Raw genomic sequence first — 22,563 nt, 5'->3', positions numbered from 1 at the left:
AGCAGTTTACCTTGATTCTAATATGGGGAAAAATGCACATATAAACTTAATTTGTGGAATAAATAGCTCGACTTACAAGTTAGTTTCCGAGTCGTCTCAAATAAATATAAAAATAAGTGACTTTAACGTCTGGGTGGGTTTAAATGGTTTTGTGAATTGAAAGCGTTCGTGAAATCGAGCTGCAGTGCTCGTCTTCGACCAGCAGGTGTCAGCCGCGTCCGCAGGAAGCACGGCAGAGACGAAGGCACCTGTTCAATAAAACAGACTGATGGTGCACACTTTACAAAGCTAATGCTTGGAAGGTTGATTTTAAAGTTCAGTTTTTCCTTGGGGATAGATCTGCTTTCAGTTGGTATTTGCTTTTCTTGTCAGCATATAGACAGTTGTGAAGGTTTCTACCATATCTCATCAGGTGCAATGTTCCAGGTTTTTGTTCCCTTTTCTTTCATAACATCAAATCAATTAACATACCATTTTTAAATGTGCTGTATGGGATTTAGGGTAAAGCTCTGAAAGGCCAAATGAGTGCTCTTTTATTTTGCGGCTGCTGCACAATTCATATAGTACATCAATGTAAAAAAAACTTAATTGAAATTAGACTTATAACTCTGGCTTGCATTACTACCTCAGTAAAATAAAAACAATATTCACATATTTATGTACAAGATACTATATACACATATATAACAAGTTAAAGTCACAGGTGCTGACTTTGATATGGGTGAAAAACAAAGCTTTTAGGTCTACGCCTGGGAAAACAGCTCATAGCTGTTTTCACTGTAACATAATTTTAAAAAATCATGATTCTGAAGTTTTTATGTATTGCAATAGACACTCTCTAGGACTGACGTCTTCGACAGATCTCCCGCCTCTTGTTGTGGGGTGCTGAAGGACTCCTCTTCCTGTCCAAAGGGAAGCTTATATTCTTCTTGGCTCAAGTCTGTGGATTTAAATGGGGGGCTCCCGCAGGACCCATTTCCTATGTGCAAAGTGATGTTGACGTTGACGTGGGGACTGTTAGTCACTGGGCTGACGATCTGCGGGCTGGTCGGCTGAGAGGAGCACTGTGCCGGGACACTGGCCTGAGGACTGGCTAGCTCCGTGTTGGACAGTAAAGTCATGGGCTCCGACAGGGCAGAGGTCAAACTGTTAGGAGCTGAAGTGGGATGCAAAGAGCTGCTGCAGTCATGGCTGGTGTAATCGTCTGCTTTGGGTAAAGTTTCAGAATTGCTGCTGCATTGATTTTGGTCGCCGCCCTCTCTCCCTTTCTCTAGCAGACGCACCTGTTCTGGTGAGGTAAGCGTTAATGAAGTCGTCTTAGACTCCACCACGTAGTTCTGGCCAACCTGCAGGTGGAAAGAATAAAAAGTTTAATATTCAGCGTTCCTTAAATCAACACAACCGAGCTCACAGACCTGCAGTAAACTTAACTCTAATACAAACACAGTAAATGTACAATTCTTTGCCAGACAAACACAAACCTTCAGCTCAGCCTGAGATTCAGAACAATTAAGCCTTTCACTCAGGATTGCTCCATATTTCTCTGCATCTATCCATCAATCTCTCTCATCACTGTACTATACGGACCAGATGAGTGGATTGATGCAGCTAAGGCTGCCTGTGTTGAATTTTCCCATCTTCACAGAGGGAATATCATCATTTATCTCTGATTACTCATTTCAGTAGTCAGATTTTAAAAGCCCTATGATAGACCGAAACACATGGAGTTTACTGGGAATTATTAATACAGCTGAGCTTTTGAGCATTTTAAATGCAGCAAAAGTATTCTTGAAATTTTCTTCTTGAAAGAATTCCATATTACAGATCTACATACAGATCTCCTGACATATATTGTATTTCACTTTCAGATGTATCATCAACTAAAAGACTTTATACAGACAGAGCTATGCTTTCCTAAACATGGCCAATGACTTCAGTCAAGTTGTAGAACAATAACTCAAATGTAAAATGTTTTAATACTTTCCTAAATTAGATTTTCAGTCTTATGTTTAATGTAAAAATGTAAAAAGCACTCCAAAGCAAAAAAAATAGTACAAATTTCTCTTTTGAAACTGAATTTCAGCTTAAAGAAGAAGGAAATGAAGCCCCCCTCACAAATTTTATAATATAGTTTAGGTAAGTGATATTTGTTTAAGAATATCTGAACTTTTCAGCTTGTAGTGGTTAATTTAAGGCTGCCTGGTGTTATAGAACTGCAGTAGATTGCAGAGGTGTCTATAAAAAAAGCAGTTGTTTGTTGCACAGACAACAAGACAAAACGTACTTCATCTGTAGTCTCACAGTTTCCATTTGCATCTACTTTAGGCTGCAAGCTTGCAGAATCTAGGAGAACCAGAAATCGACAGATGTTCAGTCAAGGTAAGGAATAAAGTGAAACCGTGACAATATTTGAAGATGGATGTAATTTTTTTTGTGTTACCTTTTCTCCAGGTTCGAGTGTAAAGACACAGCAGGAGAATGACAATGAACAGAAACCCTAGCAGTCCGGTGACACCAGCAATGACTGGAACTAACGGAGAAATAAAGACAATGGCAACTCTGATAAGACATTAAACAAACATGCATATTGAGGAAATGATCAGATGTAACAGTCTGATAATGCTGATTGTACCCCAGTCTTTTAGATGGCTTTTAGATGAAAGGCTGGATCCCACTGTTGAAACAGAAAACCCGTCAGACTGACAGGTGGTGTCCCGAACTGTCGTCGGGGATGTTGTAGTTGTGTCCACAGCCACTGAGAGAGGCCGACAGGGATCGGTGTGGGAATCTTTATCGGAGAATGTCCCATTTGGGCAGAGCCCACATTTCACGTCTGAGTTCAGCGTGCCTGATAACAACACACACATTTCACAATAAAACAACAATTCATAGCACAACATCTACCTCTGATGTAAAAAAAATAGGACGTCATAGACCAGGGGTGTCCGATCCTGGTCCTCGAGGGCCACCATCCTGCATTTTTCACTTGCTTCTCTGCTCCAACACACCTGATTTGAATCAGTGTGTCATTAACAGGCTTCTGCAGAACATGAAGAGGTGATTTAACCACTGAATCAGGTGTGTTGGAGCAGGGAAACAAGGAAAACATGCAGGATAGTGGCCCTCAAGGACCAGGATTGGACACTCCTGTTATAGACTCTTCAATAAACAATATAAGTCATAGCACAAATCATAGACGTATTAATCCCATGTCCGGTAAATATATAAGCAGTGACGTCTGAAGGATTGTGTTTACCTGGCTTTACAACTCCATAACCAGGTTTACATTTTGTGTAGCTCATACAGTCTGAGCAGTATGGGTCTTTAAATCCAATCACACAGAACTTCCCGGGCTGGCAAACACACTTGGACTTTGTGGTAGTGGTGCAGATCTGGGAATACTGGAGACCTTTTTCTGGGTAAACAAGAAATGTATACAGACGCATACAGTAGCTATTAATAAGTAAAGCTAAACAATAAATAAATATTTCTAAATTTGTAACTTCAGTGTTCTGTGCGCGTACTGACCTTCTTTGCATATGAGGCAAGAGAGACAGTTTGGCGAAAAGTTCCAGGTCTCTGTGTACCGCCCCTGTTGGCATGGCTGACAGTAAGTCTCTGTAGTTTCACTGCACTCGGTGGCCTGTCGATACCCTGTGAAAACATACAGTTAGTCGTTTTACAAGTATTGTATCAGCAAAAGAAGTCAACGTGGATTTAACCAAGCAAACAGGTAATAGTTTCCTGTTAGAACAATAAGGAAATGACAGAGATGTGTTAGAAGTCGGTTAACTTCAACTGCAATGAGTAGCATCTCATTCCTTCGACAATGTGTTAAAAAAACATCCTATGTTTCAGAAAGGTCAGATGACTGGTTTGCATCAAGCTAACAAAACTACTAAGAAGACTGAAAGTGCAAAGACTGGATTAAGAACTGCCCAACACATAAAAACCTAAAAACAAAAAAACAAAAAGATAAAGGTGAAACATTTTCAAGGAAGAATTGTTGCCGGGGAAACCCCCTTGAGTCACAGTGATGAGATTAGCTGAAACCATTGGTGAGATCGAATTTAAAAACAGTCAAAAGGGAATTCCACAGAAACGTTTATATTTGAAGAATTAGTATTTTCTCACACAGTGAAGGAGAGGTCAGACGTGCCAATTTAAGGTATCAGGACAACACACCGGTGTAGACTTAGGAAACTATTGTTTAGTGAAGCTAATTGAAAAGGTTTCAGGTTTACAGGGAGCTAAAAGTGATTTTGTGTTTACCATACAAGCCAGTGAGGACAGTAATATAATCTGGAGATGCTTCGCGTCTAGATCCAACAATATTGTGTGCCCAAAAATGTTTTCATTGGATCACTAAAATGAAATCATTGCACTGAAGGATAAAGCTGGTCAAAAATGATGAAAAATGCCAGGATTCATCGAGGTCAAACTATGAAAGCTATGAAACGTCAGAAAGTACCTTTTTCACACGCTACTCGCTGCCTCGTTCCAATGTTAACATGTCGATATGCTGCGTGTCAGAAGCACTTTTGTTGAAGATTTCTGTTTTGAATCTGAGTGCCACGTACACTCTCAGAAAGGAGAGGTCAGACAGGCCAGGTGCTCTCCATGAAACATCGAAGGAACCAATCCTGACTCGGTGCAACCCGGAGCTCCACAGCTAACGTTCAGGTGCTGCAAGGAGCCAAGAAAACGAGACGCTGGCAATTTACAGAAGGAGCTATTTGGTGTTTTTGTTGTGAAGATGGCTATCATAGCATAAATCCAGCTTCTGAACATTCTTCTGTCTTATTCAAATGGAAAATTATGGTAAAAGTGGATTGGGTTTATTTGGCAATATCACAAAAACACCAGAGAGGAGACTGGTCTCCGCTTCAGGCATCTTCTTCACAATCAAACAAGTTTCCCTACAACGCTAATTAAAACTGAAAGTTATCAAGGTGAGAAGGGAGCTCTGTTAAGGTTAAGGTTTTTATGTTCCTTCCCCTGCATTCACTTCCTGTCCCACTTTCAAGCTCGGTTCTTGCACTCAAGGCGCCGAAGCAGCGAGGTTAGCAGCTACCTGGGCTCATAACGTCACTGCTGGTTTACCGCTTCACACGATGCCCCAACGAGCTCAGCAAAATTTTACATCAAACAGATTCTTTCTTTTTATTTTTTAATGCGTTGTCCCTTTATCTCTCGACCCCACTCTTTTTTTGTTTCTATTCTGAAGATGCGAGTAACGAAAGAACACTCCACCAAAACCGACTTCAGCCTTCGTTCTGTAACTTTTTTTATTCATCGGGGTTGCTAACCTTCACTTGCTGAGACTTCTGGGGTTTCCAAATAACACGCAGCCCGTGTTTAAAGTTCCTGTCAGTAATCTGCTGCCAAAGCTCCCGGGTTCTCGCTGACTGGGACATTTATTACTGCTGGGTATGAGTGCATTATGAGTCAGTTCCACAGATTCAAAGGATGATTTAAGAAAGCGCTGAGAGTGTGAAATGTGGGCAGAGCCAGATTAGCATATTGGTATAAGCCATTCACTAAATCAGAATCGAAATGCCAATTCATACTTTGTGCAATATGGAGAATATTACATGTTTTTTTGTGGCAAAAACGTTAAATTTACAGTGAACGTTTTTTTTTTTAAGAACGTATGGATTACTGTATCGAGACTTCACCCAAACCGAGCGTCTATGAAACTTTCTGGAAAAGTTTTCAAGAAGAAGTCAAATTATTTATTTGTCGTGTGAACGCTGAGTCAGAGTTGATGACTCAGCGTTCACATTCTTGGTTTGCTGTTTATAGTTTCTTTCTTATTCCGTTGGTGAAATCAAACTACATCCATGTTGCTTGTGCTCACATAACCATTGTTATATCAAAACATTTGTCTCAATCAGTAATAATGTGCTCTTACTATTAGTATTTGTAGCCTTTATACTTTTTAAATTATTCAACTTCATTTACAAAAGAATTCCCCTTAGAAATACATTTAAATCTCTTAAATTTCTTTAAAAACATTGAAAATTACTTCAGCATTCTTGCTCTATTTTGTCTTCTTTTGCTCCTTTTTAGCTTTTAACTATAGTTTTGCTATAGTCTAGCACTCAGCATTTATGCTACATTTTCACAGAAAGACAACAAACTGAATCTGAGACTAATCCTCAATCCCATTACCAGTAGACTCTTAATTTAGCAACTCTTAATTTAAATAAATGTAACACTGGATAAGATTACTGTATTTTCTGGACTATAAGACACACTTAAAGGCCTTCAATTTTCTCAAAAATCAACAGTGCGCCTTATAATCTAGAGCGCCTTATATATGTAAGAAGTTGTAATGTTTTAGCATAACTTTAGTAAACCACAAAGCCGCACAGCTTGCAGCATTAGGGCTCAGTTATAGTCATGCTTTGTGGTGTCGTGCGCGTGGCGCGTGGACCTGAGCAGGCAGTGTAGGCGTTTATACTTGATGCTTATGTCGGTGCGGTATCCTTCCGTGAGTTTTGAACCGTTTGATTATCTTTGTGATCATATAAATGCTGATACAGGCGAACCGGCTCCGCTAGAGCACCAAAATCGTCCATTTTGAACGGAGCGCGGCGTGCGCGGTCTGCGTGAAGTTACAAAAATTGGGACGATGTGCCTTATAGTCCGGTGCGCTTTATATATGACAAAAGGTTAAAACTGGACCATTCATTGACAATGCATTTTATAATCCAGTGCGCCTTTTAGTGCGGAAAATACAGTATTAAATATTAACACATTGATACAGGCCGTCATCAAAGCTAAAGGTGGTGCAACAAACTATTAGTGTGTTTTTTCTTTTAGGTCAGAAAATAAAAATAAAAAATTATTCACATAAAACATATTTTAACAGACTTCATGGGTGTTGTAAAGTCACAGTCTTAACTAACAAACTAATTAAATAATCATAATGTCTCCTTAGTGTGGACCTGCTTTGATTTTGTTATTAATAAAATGATAATACATGTAACTTCTTTTTATCCTTTTTGCTCTACTACAAGAATAAATGCACATTTTTTTAGGATAAAAGGCTCTTAGTGTCATGCTCCTTTTACTCAACAGAGAAAGAGGGAGTTAAGCAATCAAGTGTTCACTGAGATAAGATTAACGGGAACATGAGATCCAGTTATCGCTGCAGGAAGGAGGAAGGAGTTGTTGGAAGGTTCCAAGTAAATCTACATTCCTGCTCCTCACACAAACCACCGTTCTTTGTTTTTTTTTTATGTTCTGTGCCAATAAAACATCACACACAAACCGCAGTTGTTGTTTTTTCTACCTCCATGCCTAATAAAAGCAACAAAGAATAATAAGAGAAGATACTGTTAAAAAAATCCCTTTTATAACCGTGGCTGATTCACACACAGATTCAATGCTGCCGCCTTTTTCTGCACAAACCTACAACTGCTAGCTATCTTCGCTAATTATCTACCAACGAACGTATTCCAAGCAAGTCAGAGAGTTTCCTGTAAACAAACGAATCATTTCTCTACAGGATACATTATATATAATTTCAAAAAGAGAACAGGTTTTTCTTGATCAGAGGTGGGGTGTGTTACAGTGTTTGTGTTAAATCCTTTATTAAAAAAAAATAATAAATGAATGAATAACACTCCTTCACCCTTAATTAAACTCCTCAACGGCTAGTAAAGTAGTTCTTACCTCAAATTGTTTTTCTGTTATTTTTCCTAAACACTTTTAACGTGAATGCTGTTTGATGCAAACGAATCATCAGGATGCAGAAAACTTCTTGGTGGATTTAAGCACTCGGCGTTATTCTTTTAAAATCACTGTGCAAGATTCTTGCTAAAAGAAACTGTGAAGAAAGTTTGGGTCTGTCTACATTTATCTCCATAATATGTAAGTCATATGCAGGTCCGTTTTTTTTTATCACTATTTGCCACGTTTTGTGAGGGAGTCAGGAAACACGCCCACATTATGTCACGTTTCTAACAAACAACATAACTGCACCTCACTTTGCTTTAAGTCACCTAATCTATCTTTAATTTGTATTTATCTTGTTTCGGATGCAGAGAAATGCAACAAAATCAAATTTGCATGGAGCTAATTGCTAAATAAGGAAACATTCTGATTAAATATGTTTGTTTCTTGCATTTTATTGTCAGATTGCTTTTTATTTTTTGTGTTTTATTTTTAATTTGTCATGCTACTTTACATTAACATCATACTGATTGGTTTTCATTTATGTTCTGAATGCGCTGGCTTTCTTTTCTCCCCCTCAAGTGAACAACAAAGTATATTTTATTTAACTTAAATCCTTTTTATTTATTTATATAATATAATCTTGTTTTAAAATAAGGACACATCATCTACAGTAGATGGCTTCTTTTATTTTTCTCTCTCCTCACACCTCCACACCCAAACTTTCACCACCACGTTTCACAGTGTGTCACAAAGCAGCCTCATGTCAGAGTGAAATGTGATGTCTGAGCATCAGTATGAGTGTCAGTTTGGGAAAATTTTTTAAAAATTTACGGTCTCTGCTTTGTTTCCGGGATAGCACTCACCAGGGGGGCACTTTTTACAGCACACGTTCAGGGTTTCGTGTAGATACTCGCTTGACGTGTTGCGACATTTTCCACCTGAACCCGGCGGGTAGGGGACAGAGCAGACCTGCGGAAAAAGAAGATGAATAAGTTCAACTCACCATACTCTGAATTCTCTAAAACACAACTATTTAGATATTAAACAGAAAACATTACGTCTCTTGCTTTAAGGCAGGAATGGGCAGTTCCAATTAAGTTAAATAATCTTACTAAATCATTTAAATATCACCTGGCTGTGTTAGAGCTTAATTTTGGAGCCTCATTCCGATGAGATTTGTTTACGTCCAGATTACAGTTTGTTCTTTAAGTAATTAAACAGAAGACTGGTTTAATTATACGGCCTGCAAAGGTTCAGTATCTCTCTACGGACAACAGGAACAATATACAGATAAAACAACTGCCAAGTATTTTAAATTTTGTGGCCTACACACTTTCAGTCAGGCCCACCTGTACGCTTTAAACCAGATATTTACGTTCACCCTAAAAAAAAAAAAAAAATCCCCACACTGTCTGGCATTAAACTTTTCTTTTTCGTATAAGTTAGTGTCCCCAAGATTATTTCTGTTTGCTAAATGCTTGAATAATGAGAGACAATTTTGTATAACTTTCTTCAAAGTCACAGGTTTACACACATTTAGTATTCTTTAGTATTTGGAAGTATTTAAACTGTGTGATTTGGGTCAAATGTTTTGGGTTTCCTTCAAGCTTCTCACAATAGTTTGATGGAATTCTGTCCCATTCCTCCTGACGGAACTGATGTAGCCGAGTCAGGTTTGCCCACAAATCTTCGATAAGACCGAGTTCAGGGCTTTGTGAAGGCTCCAAAACACTGACTTTGTTGTCCTTAAGCTGCTAATCTGACAGGAGGCCAAGGATCATTGTCCGTTTGAAGACCCATTCGTGGCCAAGCTTTACGTTCCCACCTGACATCTCGAGACGTTGCTTCAGTATTTCCACATAACGTTCTCTTTCTTTGTGATGCTATCGATGTTATGAACTGCGCCAGTCCCTCGTGCAGCAAAACACATCCACAACATGGTGCTGCCACCCCCGTACTTCACAGTTAAGATGGTGCTCCTGGGTTTGCATGCTTCTCCCTCTTTCGTTCGAATGTAACGATGATCTTTATAGTCAGTTTAGTATCAGTTTCATCAGAACACAGGGCATGTCCCAAAGAAATTAAGGTCCCTTTGTGGATTTGCAAACTGAAATCTGTCCTTTTATTTTTTTCATGTTGCTTTCGGAGTAATGCCGTCTTCCTCTCTGAAGGGCCTTTCAGCCCATGTTGGCACAGAACCTGTTTCACCGTGGATAAGGACTCTCTGACCAGCTTCAGCAGCATCTTTACGAGGTCTTCTGATTTTGTTTTGGGGTTGATGCACACATTTCGCACCAAAAACACGTTCATCTCAGAATCGCGGAACCCGTCTCCATCCTGAGAACATTCCCGTGCTGTTTACACGTACGAATAATTGCTCGAACAGATGAGCATTCAGTGATCTGAAAATCGCACCCAAGGAAGAACCAGGGTCGTGCAAGTTGACGATTCTCTTCCTGATAGCTTGGCTGATTTCTTTAGATTACCCCCATGTTTGAGGTGTGCCCACAGTTAACTCAGATGCTGTCAACTAACCTATCTAAAGCTTCCAAAGCCATAACTAAATCATCATTATCATTATCATCATCATCGTCGTCATTGTCATCTGGGTTTTCCCAAACTGTTTAAAGTACATGTAAACCCGAGACTCTGACAAAAGCAATAACAATTTTCTCTCTCATTATTTAACAAACACAAATGATTCTGGGAATCCTGCCCTAAAACAGGAAAGGTTTAGTCAAAAATATAAACAAATAAATAAATAAAGGATTTTTACACTGGTTTCTGCTGTAAGCTCAAAATAGCAAACGGGAAACCAACTTTTTATTTTGGTTTGCTAATGAAGGGCCGAGTGGGTGTGTTATCTTTAAATAGAAGCACGTTTTAGTACCTGACCACCCACACCCACTCCCACCTCCTTCTCTGCTGCAGACACAGTAAGTAATCCGAGAAATTACATGAAAAGATTTAATAAATAAATAAATAAATAAATAAATAAAGCAGCTCTAGTTTCAAATTTAGAGGCGCATCCATTGGAGCTTCTGGCCACTGCAGTCATGCAACTCAAACTACAACTCTGTGGTGAAGGAAACCGTGACAGAGTGTGTGCTCACACACACACACACACACACACACACACCTGACTACATTAGGCTGCCTCACCACAGCAGCAGAAATGCTGACTGCAGACGAGCCTGTTCATATTTACAGGAAACAGAGGCGGCAGGAAGACGCCCGGGTTTTCAGCAGAAGGACCTGTGACCACATCTCTTACAGCTTATTACAGCCTTTTCTCTTCTGTGCATGCCAGAAAAACATCCCCAGGAATAAACAAACAAACAAACAAAACCAAACACTTTTTTTTTTTTTTTTTTTTTGCTGCTAAGTGTGAAACTGAATGATTCCTAAGGAACCGAAACCAGATATTCATTAAGTTATATTCCCACAACACTTATCAGGCTGTCAGGACAGAATTTATATTCTGTGAGGTAAAGAGTTAATTTAATTTTCTAAAACACATTTTTTTTTTTTTTTTAGAAATGTGCGCCCAAAACCATTAAAACTTGGACACATCCAAGCAGTTTCTCACACCTGAGACCGGACCGCAGCGCTCAAATCCCGGCCGGGTGACGTCAGCAGCCTCAGATAAACACATAATAAGTCAATTAAAAAGTAAATTAAAAAAGCAGGCGCGACGGGAGCCTACCTGGGTGGTTCGGACGGCCAGCAGAAGCAGAAGAAGTAGGAGTTTATCCTTCATCGCTGCTTGAGAGGACAGGACGCGGCAGCCTGCGCGCTGTTCTGTCACCTCATGGAGGCGGGCCGCACACTCCCAGCCGAGCAGTTTCCTCACAACAACACGAGTGTTTGGAGGAAGGAAACGAGCAGGCACGGTAACCCACATTCACACAAGTGATGTCAAGGTGCGCGACTTTCAGCTGATTCAGGCGGAAACCCAATCAGCTGAAAATGGAGTTAAAGGCACCGGCTGCAAAGTTTGAAATCAGAGTTTAAATGAGGATTACCTCGAGCTGTGTGAGGTGGTGCAGTTTGAAAGAGCTTACTGCTGTAGTTTCCACAGATGCGATGATTCAGAACTCCGGACTACTGGTACGCGCCCAATGTAAACATGAGCGCTCCGCCGAAAACCACGTGGAGTCACGTGACTGACCTCCTTCGGGGCTGGCTGCAGCCTGCATAGGTAATCTGTGAGAAGGCTTTTAGTGGAGCTACAAGGGCGAATCGGCTAAAAAGCAAGTGAGCGAAGGCAGCAGAGTAAAAATCGGGGATCAAGCATGGCGGTGGAGCGGCGGGAAGACGGTGGAGTGGGATGCAAACACGCACAGCTTTTGCAAAACTACTTCTGGACTGGTAAACTTACAGTTTCAACCTATCTCGTTCATACTTCGATCGACAAATATAAACGTAAATTCGTACCGCATGCTGATTGTCCGTAAATTTTATGGATGTACAGATAAAGCCCTACAGATTTTTCAAAAATTCAGCTTCCAGTTGTGTTTTACATTGATTCGCCTGATAAATTCACACGAACAAACGGATGTCTGATTTTATATTTATCTCTGAATCTCAGGTAGTTATAGCGAGACTTCATTCAGAACGACTCTTGTGCTTTCGCGCTCCAAAGGTTGTCGTTTGAATGTTTGTACAACTCTGCTCTGTGATTCTTTCCACCTGAGATATTTTTCCCATCGAGCTGCCGTGAGGTGAGAAGAGAATGTGCATATTTCAGCTGCATATATCTACAGCCAACATGCTGTTGTAAATAAAGTGTGTGTTGTGTGACAGTACTACGGATTCTTTGTGAATTTTATGGACTTTTGAAAGTCAGTAAACAGATAGACGTCCCGGCATCAATACGTCAGACTTCTCAATCCCAAATGGCTCTTCCATCGTTGACCCATTTTCAGACACTTCGGCTCTTTCCATAGATAAATAAACACATTATAAACATAAATATAGCATATAACCATTCACAAATAAACCACACGTTCATCATCAATGTGAGAAAAAGAAATCGTGTATTTTGTTTCTTTATGGTTTTCTTTTTATTTAACCAGTCCTCATGACATTGCAATGACTTCCATTAAAGTCTAAAGCTTTGAAATTAATCCACATGGAAAAACATTTATTGTTTGAGTAAAAAAAAAAAACTTCTACAAAGATTTAAAACAGCATGAATTGTTTTGTGAATGCTTTAAGGCTAAAACTAAATACATGAATGAAAATCCAATATTCAGCAACAGCAGCTCAATTCTTCAGCCATCAAATCCCCCATATTAACTTTATTAGAACAGAAGTTGTAAGAAAAAAAGACCTAGATGGGCAGAAGGTATTTCCAGTGCTGATTACCAGCATTGTTTTCACGGATGACGTGCTGGGAAATATACAGAGCAGCTTTTGTGAAACAAAGAGGGAAAAAAAAAAAGTTGTAAAACAGGAAGTGAATTTAGATTTTATCTTCTTTTTTATGCTCAGCATTTCAGATCCACTCAAACTCATCATGCAATGTGCACCGTCATAAGCAGCCTGTTGTTTCGTTAGGGAAAAATGTTGTTATTTCAACTTTTCAGTCAAAGAAAAGGAAGGAGCACACATTTAATAAAACGGAACACAGTATGGGTTTCACTCCTATCATGCAAAATTGTATTTTTCGTCATTTATTTTTTATCTTTATTTGCTGTTCAAGTGTTTGACGCAGCTTTCAAAGCTTTTTCAGTCTTCGAATAAGGACATATGGCCCTTAACGCTGCCAGTCTGGACTCAAACCCAAGATTCACGAGTATAAAGCAGCTCTTCACTGATTTCTTTCAGGTTGTTTTAATTGGAGGACATCGACGACGTGGAGGGCTGATTGGAGATGTGACTTTACCCATGTGTGTTTCAGACCGACGCTGTGGAAGGCCGCGGCGTGTTTACAGTCACACAAGTCAAGGGTTTTAAACCGCACAGATTAAACCTAAACCACCTGTAGGGGTCAGAGCCCCACATCACCTGCACTTTGACCTTCAAATCAGGTGGCCTAACATACTTCAGCACGAAACGCTTCACCGTGAAGGAACCAGCACTGTACGCGCTTCTGTTGTGCCCAGCGCCAAGCCCCTATGACTAGCTGCTTGTTCCTGTCTGAGACGTTGACATTTCACCAAAAAACTTTCCCCTCCCACGTCCTCAGAGTGTCTCTCGACTGAGACAGCAGCAGCCCCGTTGTCCATTTGCATGTTTTAATTACCTTGAATCACTTTTACCAACATGTAGAGCTGCCAGTGCAAACAGCACGAAGTGAAACTTGTTCTCAGACTTTCTGGTTCTGACCCACACATGCCAGCAGTCATCTTTATTTTTGACTTGATTTCAGGAAATCATCTGACCTCTTGTTTGGTATTTCACAACATTCAGTCGGGCCCCAGCCCTAACCTTTAGTACCACTTTTTTTTCTTTTTTTAAGTGTCTAATAGCTTACTGAAGTGAAAGTACAGCAGGATGGTTTATATATATATATATATATATATATATATATAAAAAACTCGAAGGTCGTTCAAGTCTGGAGGGAAGCGTTTTCATTCCTAAGTGCAGATATTCCCATCAGGTCACACGCTAACGCGGTGCGGACCTCACAAATCAAAACATGCCTACAATGCAGACTCGGAGGAAATGATGCTTTACAGCGAGGTGTGATAATTCACAAGACGCTTTCAAATCCTATTCATCTCCATGACAACCAAGACATCCACGAAGGTGGGACATATTGAAACAAACAAACAAACAAAAAAAAAAACACGTTTCCATTCAGAAGCAGCTGCAGCATCGCTCTGAAAAATGGCCGGCGGTATTCAGGAGCTGAACGTTCTTCACCTCGTTCGTTTCTGGAAAAGATTCCTCTTCCCTGAAAGGTTCAGCCCCAAAGCCACGTTGGATTTGCAGCTCGCTGGCAAAGATTTACAGAGCAAGATTCTGTCGTTTAAAAATCGAACAGGATGGCAAAGAAAACCACGCGGCTACATTTCGCAGCCTTCCATTTCTTTCAACACGTTGACCTGCTAAAAACCAGGCCTGCAGTCATAGGTGGGACCTCAGTACATATCAGTTTTAAGTATAAACAGTTGTGGTTTCCTGTGAGCTGCAGCATCTGTACAGTAGGCTGGCTTCTGCTCGACGACGAGCGTTCTCCATCCCTCAGTAAGGAAGTTAAAAACAGAAGTAAGCGAGGACATGAGACCCAAAAGCAGCTGGCGAGGGAAACGCAAACTGATGGAGATGATTCAGCGTGGCTTCCTGAATTTGGCAAGCTGCCGTTCAATAAATGCTTCACCTTCCGTATGCGATTCTAAAAGCGGCCCGCCGTCTTAAATGCCTCGTCTTTCCACTGTGGTGCAACCCCGAACCCTGTTGCTTCACTTCCACAAAGCTGCAGTCACATGAGAGGTCTAAATCTGACTCTGCTCGAGCTTCAACTCAGAGCACGAAACAAAAACGGGAACAATGAAAATATAACTCCTAGCAACAGTGGAGGTCTGTGAACTACTTCTTACTTCAAGTAATCTTTACATTCTGTATCTTTCCTGGCAACAGAAACTGAAATGAGGTACTGACAAAAACAAACAAAGAGAGATCATTCTGGGTGAAGTCAAAACGACCTCAAACTGTGATTATTTACATCAGCACATAAGGTCAGATCCCAGTTTTCTTTTCAGGGAGAAGTGTTGAAAGTTGTGACGAGCCAAGCGAGACACATCTGCAATCTGGTCGGCGTTTCCGTCTCCTTTAGACGCAGGGAGATCCTGGAAAAATAATAAAACCAGCGTTGGTTTTGTTCTACGGAGAGGGCGACACGAGAGGAATGAAACAGAAATTTCGGAAACTTTGTTTGCACACATGGGAATTTTATCCCAGCATCTCGATAACCCCTTGTTAAAGTATTCATCTTTATCCCTCATTCATCGCACGGAACACATGAAATCATGTCTATACACAATGAGATCAGGTTACTTTCACTTTTAGCATCGGGATGGGCGTGAACGCTGGCGCCAGGCGGGCGGTGTTGTGCAAATTTACAAGTGGCGTTAATATTATCTTCATCTCAACGTAAGAACGCTGGATTTAATCAGAGAGAAGCTGAACTGAGCAGAGCTCACTCTGGAGACAATAAGCGGTTCTTTTTGACAGGGAACGGCTGCTACAAACTGAAAAGAAGATAAGATGAGATAATTCAAGCAGAAACGAGTCATGATATTTCCCCTCGGTGGCAGGTTGTCTGCTGCTGGGATGTTACACAGCATATCTGTGTACCCCTGCTCTTTAACTGCGGGGCCATTCAAAGCACGGGAGAAAAAGTTCCCTGACTTCCTGTTTATTACAGGCCTAACTGGCTCGGTGGTCAGCGCCGCGGTCTCGTAATCCCGAGGCTGCCGGTTCGAGCCCGGGTTACGTCAGGGAGGTCGTCCGGCGTAAAACACTTGCCAGATCTTCAGCACAAGTTCACTCGCTGTGACAAGCCACAACAGAAGGGAGCAAAAAATGTTGGTTTTTAAAGCTTTTATTGGTCTAGCCTCATCTCAACCACAGCATTGTTTACATCATCGCACTTCATCTAGAAGGCTGAGGTCAAACGATCAGACGTTCCAAGATCCAAAGACAGAAGGAGAGGTGACTGTGGCTTTGCAGTTGCTGCGCCTAAATGATGAAACTAAATTTTAAAAACTTCTCACTGGCATTTGACTCAACCAGAGCAGAGACGGATAAAAAAAAAGCCAACAGATGCTATTGCAATTGTGAATTTAGCTCATGATTTAAGTGGTGACCTAAGAAAATGAATTCATTCAGTTTTAATCTGAACTTTGACCTATAGTTCCTAAAAAGAGTGAACTTGCAGACAGGCTTTTTAATCTGAAACCGCTGATCCTCGGAGGTTGTAATGCAGCAGAGAATCGAGCTCTGAAGTGTTCCTCACCTCCGGCTCCTCGTTCAGCAAGCTGTCAGAGTCGGTCGTTCGGAGGCTGCTCCGCAGATCGAGGCTGCTGGGCGGCGGCAGGACGTTCTGACCCGTGTTGGACCAGCCCGAGAGGCAGTGCTGCACAAGGACAATCGCATTAATGAGGGGAGAACGAGGTGGCTGCAGATAAACAAGGTTCCTTTCTGACATATCCAAAAGAATCTAAGTGGCAGCCAGAATTGGAGCCGTCTGAACTATGAGATGTTTCAGTTTTTTTTCTCTTATCTTCTTCCACAAAGGAAACATCTGACTGTCCTTGAAGACAGGAATGACATTATGTTGTACAGTAAAACAACAAACCTTCTGCTCTGCCGACTTGACAAAAACTAAACAATTATCTTTACGCAGTCAGTTTGAGGAAGGTATTCTTTTGGGATATCAATATAAGTGGACATAAGCTTAAATGGTAACTGTTGTTTCAACTTTCTGTTTTTTTAATTTAAGCTTTTCTCTCAGTGAAGTTAATTCTGCATACATATGCCTTGCATGAGCCTTTTGGACGAGGAGTGAAACCTCTCCAGAAACAAGGAGAAGCTCTGTTGCCTTTTATTAAACCACTTCAGATGATGGGAGCGGAGATGCAGCCACAGGACAAGTTTGCAAACTCCCTCCACAGAAAGGCAACACCAGGCAGGTGGGTTTAAACCCAGAACCTAAGTGCTATTTTGAAAAATAATGGTACAACAATTACCTCATACAGCAGGCTTGATGATTTTCAGGCATTTCGAACTCACCGATGGTAACCCCAAACTGTCAGACGGGTCGAAGCTGCTCCTCCGATGAGCTTTGTATTTATACGGCGGTGAGAGGGCAGAGCGAGGAATGCTGACCCTTCACAGGAACATGGTAAGGAAAGCAAAAAGACATCTAACATGAGGTGATAAAAGAAAATTACCCACTATGATACATTTAGCTGTAATGTTTATACAGAGTCTTTTATAGCTCAGGTTCAACGAAAGGAAAACACTCAAACCCTTTCATACGAGTTTATAGGCTTTAAAAACAAACCAACAGCTTGGTTATTTCTACTGCAGAAGCAATAAAAACTGGGATCTAATGGTTATTAAATATTACAGTTTTAAGTCCAGGAATACTTGACTTTGTACGACAGAGTCTGAGTAGTGCAAATTCACCATAATAATACATAAATTTGATCAAAATGAGTAACTTGTCAGTAAAAACCTTTATACAAAATGTGTGTATGAAAATCTGCTACAGCTAATTTAATTTGGGGATTGTTCAGAGGCTGTCCTCCACACACACACACACACACACACACAAACACACACTTAATGTAAGACAAAGCAAAGTGAAGTGATTTACAAAAACCTTGAAATGCATTTAATACATAAAATGCTGTTTTTATTGTAAAACTTTGTGCTTTGTTTTGTTTTCTCACTCATCCATCAGTTCAGGGTCTCAGGGACCTGGTGCTCATCTCTAAGGGGGAGGGGGGAGGTAAACCCTGGACAGATCGGTCCGTCGCAGGGCCACACAGAGACACATCGCTAACGCTCTCACTCGCACAAAGAGCCAATTTAGGCTCGCCAATTAACTTAACTTGCATGTGTTTGGAATGTAGGAGGAAGCCCACACATGCGTGCAAACTCAATGCAGAAAATCCCCACCTGGGAATCTGACCTGCGACCTCCTCGCCGTGAGGCAACAATGCTAACCAAATAAAAGGTGGAACAACATGTTCGGAAAGTAACGTTTCAAACGGTGACGAGAGCTCCACTCCGTCCAGGTCGGTTCTGTGTTTATTCTGAAGCAACGGGGACGATCTAAATTTAACCCACCTAAGATGTTTTTCACCCGGGGGTCAATAAAAGGTTCCGTCAATTGTCAGTGTTTTCAGAAGGAAACTAAAAGGTCACCTCCTCAGTACCTGATAAGAGCTGGTTCCGCAGCGGAGTGAGGGTGGGAGGATTTGGGCTTTTTGCACACTGGGCAGCACTCCTGGGAGTGAAGTGGGACAGGAAACAGTCTGCTGTTAATCCTGTAGGAGAATGTGCCTGGACAAAAGGTGAGCAAGCAGATACAAGCGTCAGCTCAGCCGTAACACAGAGGGAAAGGAGAGCAGGCTGATGAAATAAAACAATCCCTCTTACACTGATGGGAGTTCGTGTTCGCTCCTTGGTCGTCGTTATCCGTTCGGAGTGGTGTGACCAAACGTCTCTCCTCAAATAATCTAAAAGTAGATCCAATAGAGTCAGATTATAAAGCATCTATCAGGAACAGGCCCACTGTTAATCATCTAAAACAAGGGTGATTAAAAAAAACAAAAATACAGGAAAAAGACTTACTCTGCTTGTGCGTCATGGCTACACTCATCTTTATTGAGTGTTCGAAACACACGCAGGTCGTCAAAGAAGTCGTCAGATCGCTCCACTAACGAGTCCTCCGTATCCAGAACTCCTTACAAAATGAAAACCAGCAGCAACCGTCAGCCGTCTGTTTGAGGATCGGCTTGGACAGACAAACAAGTGAGGCGTACCTGCTATCCAGTCATATCCGAGCAAAGGCTGTAAGCGGCGACTGAATGAGGCTGGAGCGGCTTCGCCTTCATCGGACTGAAACGTGACTCGACCTTTGGCCTCCCTCTAGAAAAAGACGACGTGAAATATGTTAGCAGTCGTCACGTTCATGTTATTTCTACAAAACTGTTACTTTTATTTGTGCAACTCACATTGTATTGATTGTCTAGGAAGAAAATGTACTGTGATAACTGTTTAAAATGAGTTTTATTGTTTTCCTGATGCATATTTAAAGGATTCTGTTGACATATTTTTGATTTGCAGGTTTGAACTTTGAAGGCACACGACCCATTTCCATAAGCTGACACAATTTCTTGCTCTTAATGAAATCTCTGTGGCGTGCATAGACCAAAATATGAAATAATTACAGTACAAAAGCTCTTTAATCAGCCCCGTCTTCAGAGCGGCTGGTTTTAACTGAACCACTCCCCTCCTCTTTGGTTTGTGATACTGTCCCACACAACGTGAACATAAATTTAGACATAAAATAATCTGAAAAGACCATAAAGCAGTCACCTATTGGAAGCAAACCAAACTCTCACTTTCACACGTCAAACTTATAGAGAAATATCGGGAGCATTTTTCCTCTTCAAAGTAATCACACGTTCATAAAACCCATGTTGTTAAACGCAACTGCTTCCATAAAGTAACATGACAACCAGCTGGCAAGAGGCAGAAAAGTCAAAAACATTCTGAGTCTGTTTTTTTGTTTTAATAGCTGAGAGGCAAACATAAAAAACTGCTGCTTTCAGGGAAAACACGTCATCAATGTTTTTTTGGACTGGTAGTTCTCATATGCCAAGAAATAAAAACAAATTTTATCTAGGCATGTACAACGTTCTGAGGCAGACGTTTTTGAGGTGAAAGTCATTTTAAACAAATATAGAGTCTTAAGCATTAAAATTCTAATTTTAGGTATATTTTATATCCTCTTTAATAGCATTTAAATACTTTTCTATGCTTCTTTGTTGTTTTGAATTGCAAAAATAAACAGCAGTGACTGCAAAAACATTGGGACAAACTAATAATCTGCTTCCTGGAAGCTAAATTATGTTAAAAAATTTCTAAAATAGGAGATGATCTTAACAGACCTGGTTTCTGTGACTAACCTGACATGTCTTTGTAGTTTTTAGCCTTGAGTCCTGTAATTTGTTGCCAGTTTGTAGATTTTTATAGTTGTCGTTCAAGGGGTCTGACAGCGTCGTGGAGTCAGCGGTTACTCCTCTGTGTTTGGAGGTCCCAGACGGTGTGGAAACTTTGTGCGTCTCAAGGGTGTCTGATCAAAAACACAAAGAACAGCTTTCCTCACCTGACTGTTCAGTACAATTCACACATCCCAGTATGTTGTTCCAATCAGAAGAATAATTTCTTTTTAATGAATGATTATTTGGTTTACACTGATCTACATTAACATCACTCAGCTATCCATTATTTTTTATTTCCTCTTCGCTTCTCATTAAAAGTGCCTCTATTCAGCGGTTAATATTTAATAAAACTCCCAAGCATTTTAGTGCAAATACAGAAAGACATCTAATATTACTCAAATACTGCAATTAAATCGTTTTTAGGTACAAGTGCATGCCCTAAATTTTAAACCTTAGTTGGGTAAAATATTGCAACTGTGATAGTTAAAAATGTGCACTTCTAACAGTCAAAATGTGAGGGAGTAATTATTATTTTTTAAATTTGATTATGAACTTCTATTTGTTTTATATTACTAAATCCTGGATTATAATTATTTACTCCTCAACAAGCAAGGTGGATTAAAAAAAAGTGTTATTCTAGCAGATCTAATTTAACTAATTTCATTTAGTCAATCATTTGTTTTCAGTCTACTTCTAAAACTACATAAAACACAAGGTTCGTAAGTAAATACACTTAAAAGGTACTTATTGGAAAGTATGAACTCAAGCAGAAAAAAAGGCTTGTTTGTGCACTTTGAAAGTGTTTATCACATATATTGATATGCAGTTCTGAAATGCGGGTATGCACTTAGTGTAAACACAGCACATGAAAACCACATGGATGTTTGACCTACTATAGGCTGGTCTTAAGTCTGTAAACAAATTAAAGTAAATATAAGAGTGAATCTGCAGCTAAACGCAAAATAAAATAGAACTAGTAAGACAAATGTCTATGTTAAATCACATTTTTAATTAAGGGCACATTAACTATACATATTATAAAAAAATACACTGATTTTGTTTATTGCCTTATCTTTAAAACCTGACCAGATTTTAAGGCTTAGCAATGAGGACTTTTTGTTGCTTTTGTGTGCTTACTTTACCCAAATAAACATATTCCTCCAAACGAGCCAACGAACGCTTTTGAAACGATAACAACTATTTCAGCTCGCTTAGTTTCGTGTTTAATTACCAGCAAATCTCACGGAAGGTTTAGCGAGGGCCGCCCGGGCAGGACCGCGGCCTCCCTCCGTGCGGGTGACCGTCACCTCGGCCTCCCTCCCCCGCTTGCGACTCCCGCTGCAGCCGCTCAGCTGCGTCAGCAAACGTCGGTTGCGCTCCCGCAAAACCTCGAGTCGATCCGCGGACATCCTGCCAAAAAAAGTCTGCTGAGCTAATTAAAATCAGCTTCGCCAAATTACAAACACAAACATACAAGATTAGCGTTGTTTTGTTTTTTAAATCAGACTCCGCCCACTTCCTAGCAACGCGTTGACAACAGCGATCTGATTGGCTGTAGAGATTTTACCCACAATGCCTTTGTAAACCGTCGGAGGAGTTTCTTAAAGAAACAGGCACGCATTTAACATAGGCTGCATTACAAAGCTTCGAACAAGAGAGGGCGCTGTGTATTTACTGCGACGCAAAACATTGGTAGAGATCATAAATTTAAATAACTTTAATTATACAAGTATTAATCAGGCAACGTTGCTATTTTAACTCCATGTTCTCAGATTGCTGTGGAAAATACATAGGAAAATGTCTAACACATCGCATAGAAAAATATGAAGTTTAAAAATCAGATTTTTTTTTTTTTTAAATACTCCAGACCTTAATTTGGTTAAAATAATTATACTTGTGCATATATTTTTATCTGTCATGTTTTTGTTTTGTTACTGGGTGTGTTGCATTTCAGATCGATTGATTTTTTTTACATTTTTAATATTTAGGGTGTTTATTATTTTAGTAAATATACTCAAGTAATTGCTGATATGTTTGTGTGTCACTAACAGAAATGCGGATTATGTTCTGTCACCTTTTAATGATTTAGCAGGATTTTGTTCAAAGATCGGAACAAATCCTGAATCCTGAGCCTGAATAGTTTCACTACATCTTAAAGAAAACCTTCAGAAAATGCGTCCAAGAA

General features: G+C 40.3%; 2 protein-coding genes across 3 annotated transcripts; both read right to left on the bottom strand.

The window, feature by feature from the left end:
• Positions 1 to 516: 516 nt before the first annotated feature.
• Positions 517 to 11,926, bottom strand: tnfrsf1b (tumor necrosis factor receptor superfamily, member 1B). Its single transcript, XM_037975172.1, has 8 exons — positions 11,393 to 11,926; positions 8,550 to 8,655; positions 3,529 to 3,654; positions 3,257 to 3,415; positions 2,633 to 2,848; positions 2,441 to 2,530; positions 2,285 to 2,343; positions 517 to 1,346 (listed from the first exon to the last, which is right to left on the bottom strand). Exons 1-8 carry the CDS (start codon positions 11,588 to 11,590, stop codon positions 816 to 818), a joined length of 1,485 nt encoding a protein of 494 aa, XP_037831100.1. The 5' UTR covers positions 11,591 to 11,926; the 3' UTR covers positions 517 to 815.
• A 2,206-nt stretch (positions 11,927 to 14,132) lies between these two features.
• Positions 14,133 to 21,890, bottom strand: LOC108231535 (migration and invasion inhibitory protein). Of its 2 annotated transcripts, none has more exons than XM_017408620.3 (9): positions 21,610 to 21,890; positions 20,343 to 20,509; positions 19,194 to 19,299; positions 19,003 to 19,114; positions 18,808 to 18,887; positions 18,585 to 18,711; positions 17,431 to 17,527; positions 16,655 to 16,774; positions 14,133 to 15,485 (listed from the first exon to the last, which is right to left on the bottom strand). In XM_017408620.3, exons 1-9 carry the CDS (start codon positions 21,785 to 21,787, stop codon positions 15,363 to 15,365), a joined length of 1,110 nt encoding a protein of 369 aa, XP_017264109.1. In that variant the 5' UTR covers positions 21,788 to 21,890; the 3' UTR covers positions 14,133 to 15,362. The 2 variants fall into 2 exon arrangements, with proteins under 2 accessions (XP_017264109.1, XP_024860107.1); XM_025004339.2 differs by lacking the exon at positions 14,133 to 15,485 and adding an exon at positions 16,225 to 16,377.
• Between the last annotated feature and the right edge of the window lie 673 nt (positions 21,891 to 22,563).

Source organism: Kryptolebias marmoratus, linkage group LG4 (genome assembly GCF_001649575.2).
Source record: "Kryptolebias marmoratus isolate JLee-2015 linkage group LG4, ASM164957v2, whole genome shotgun sequence".
NCBI classification, from domain to species: Eukaryota; Metazoa; Chordata; class Actinopteri; order Cyprinodontiformes; family Rivulidae; genus Kryptolebias; species Kryptolebias marmoratus.
Note: the sequence above shows the minus strand (reverse complement) of the source record. Positions and strands in the feature narration are given on the sequence as shown.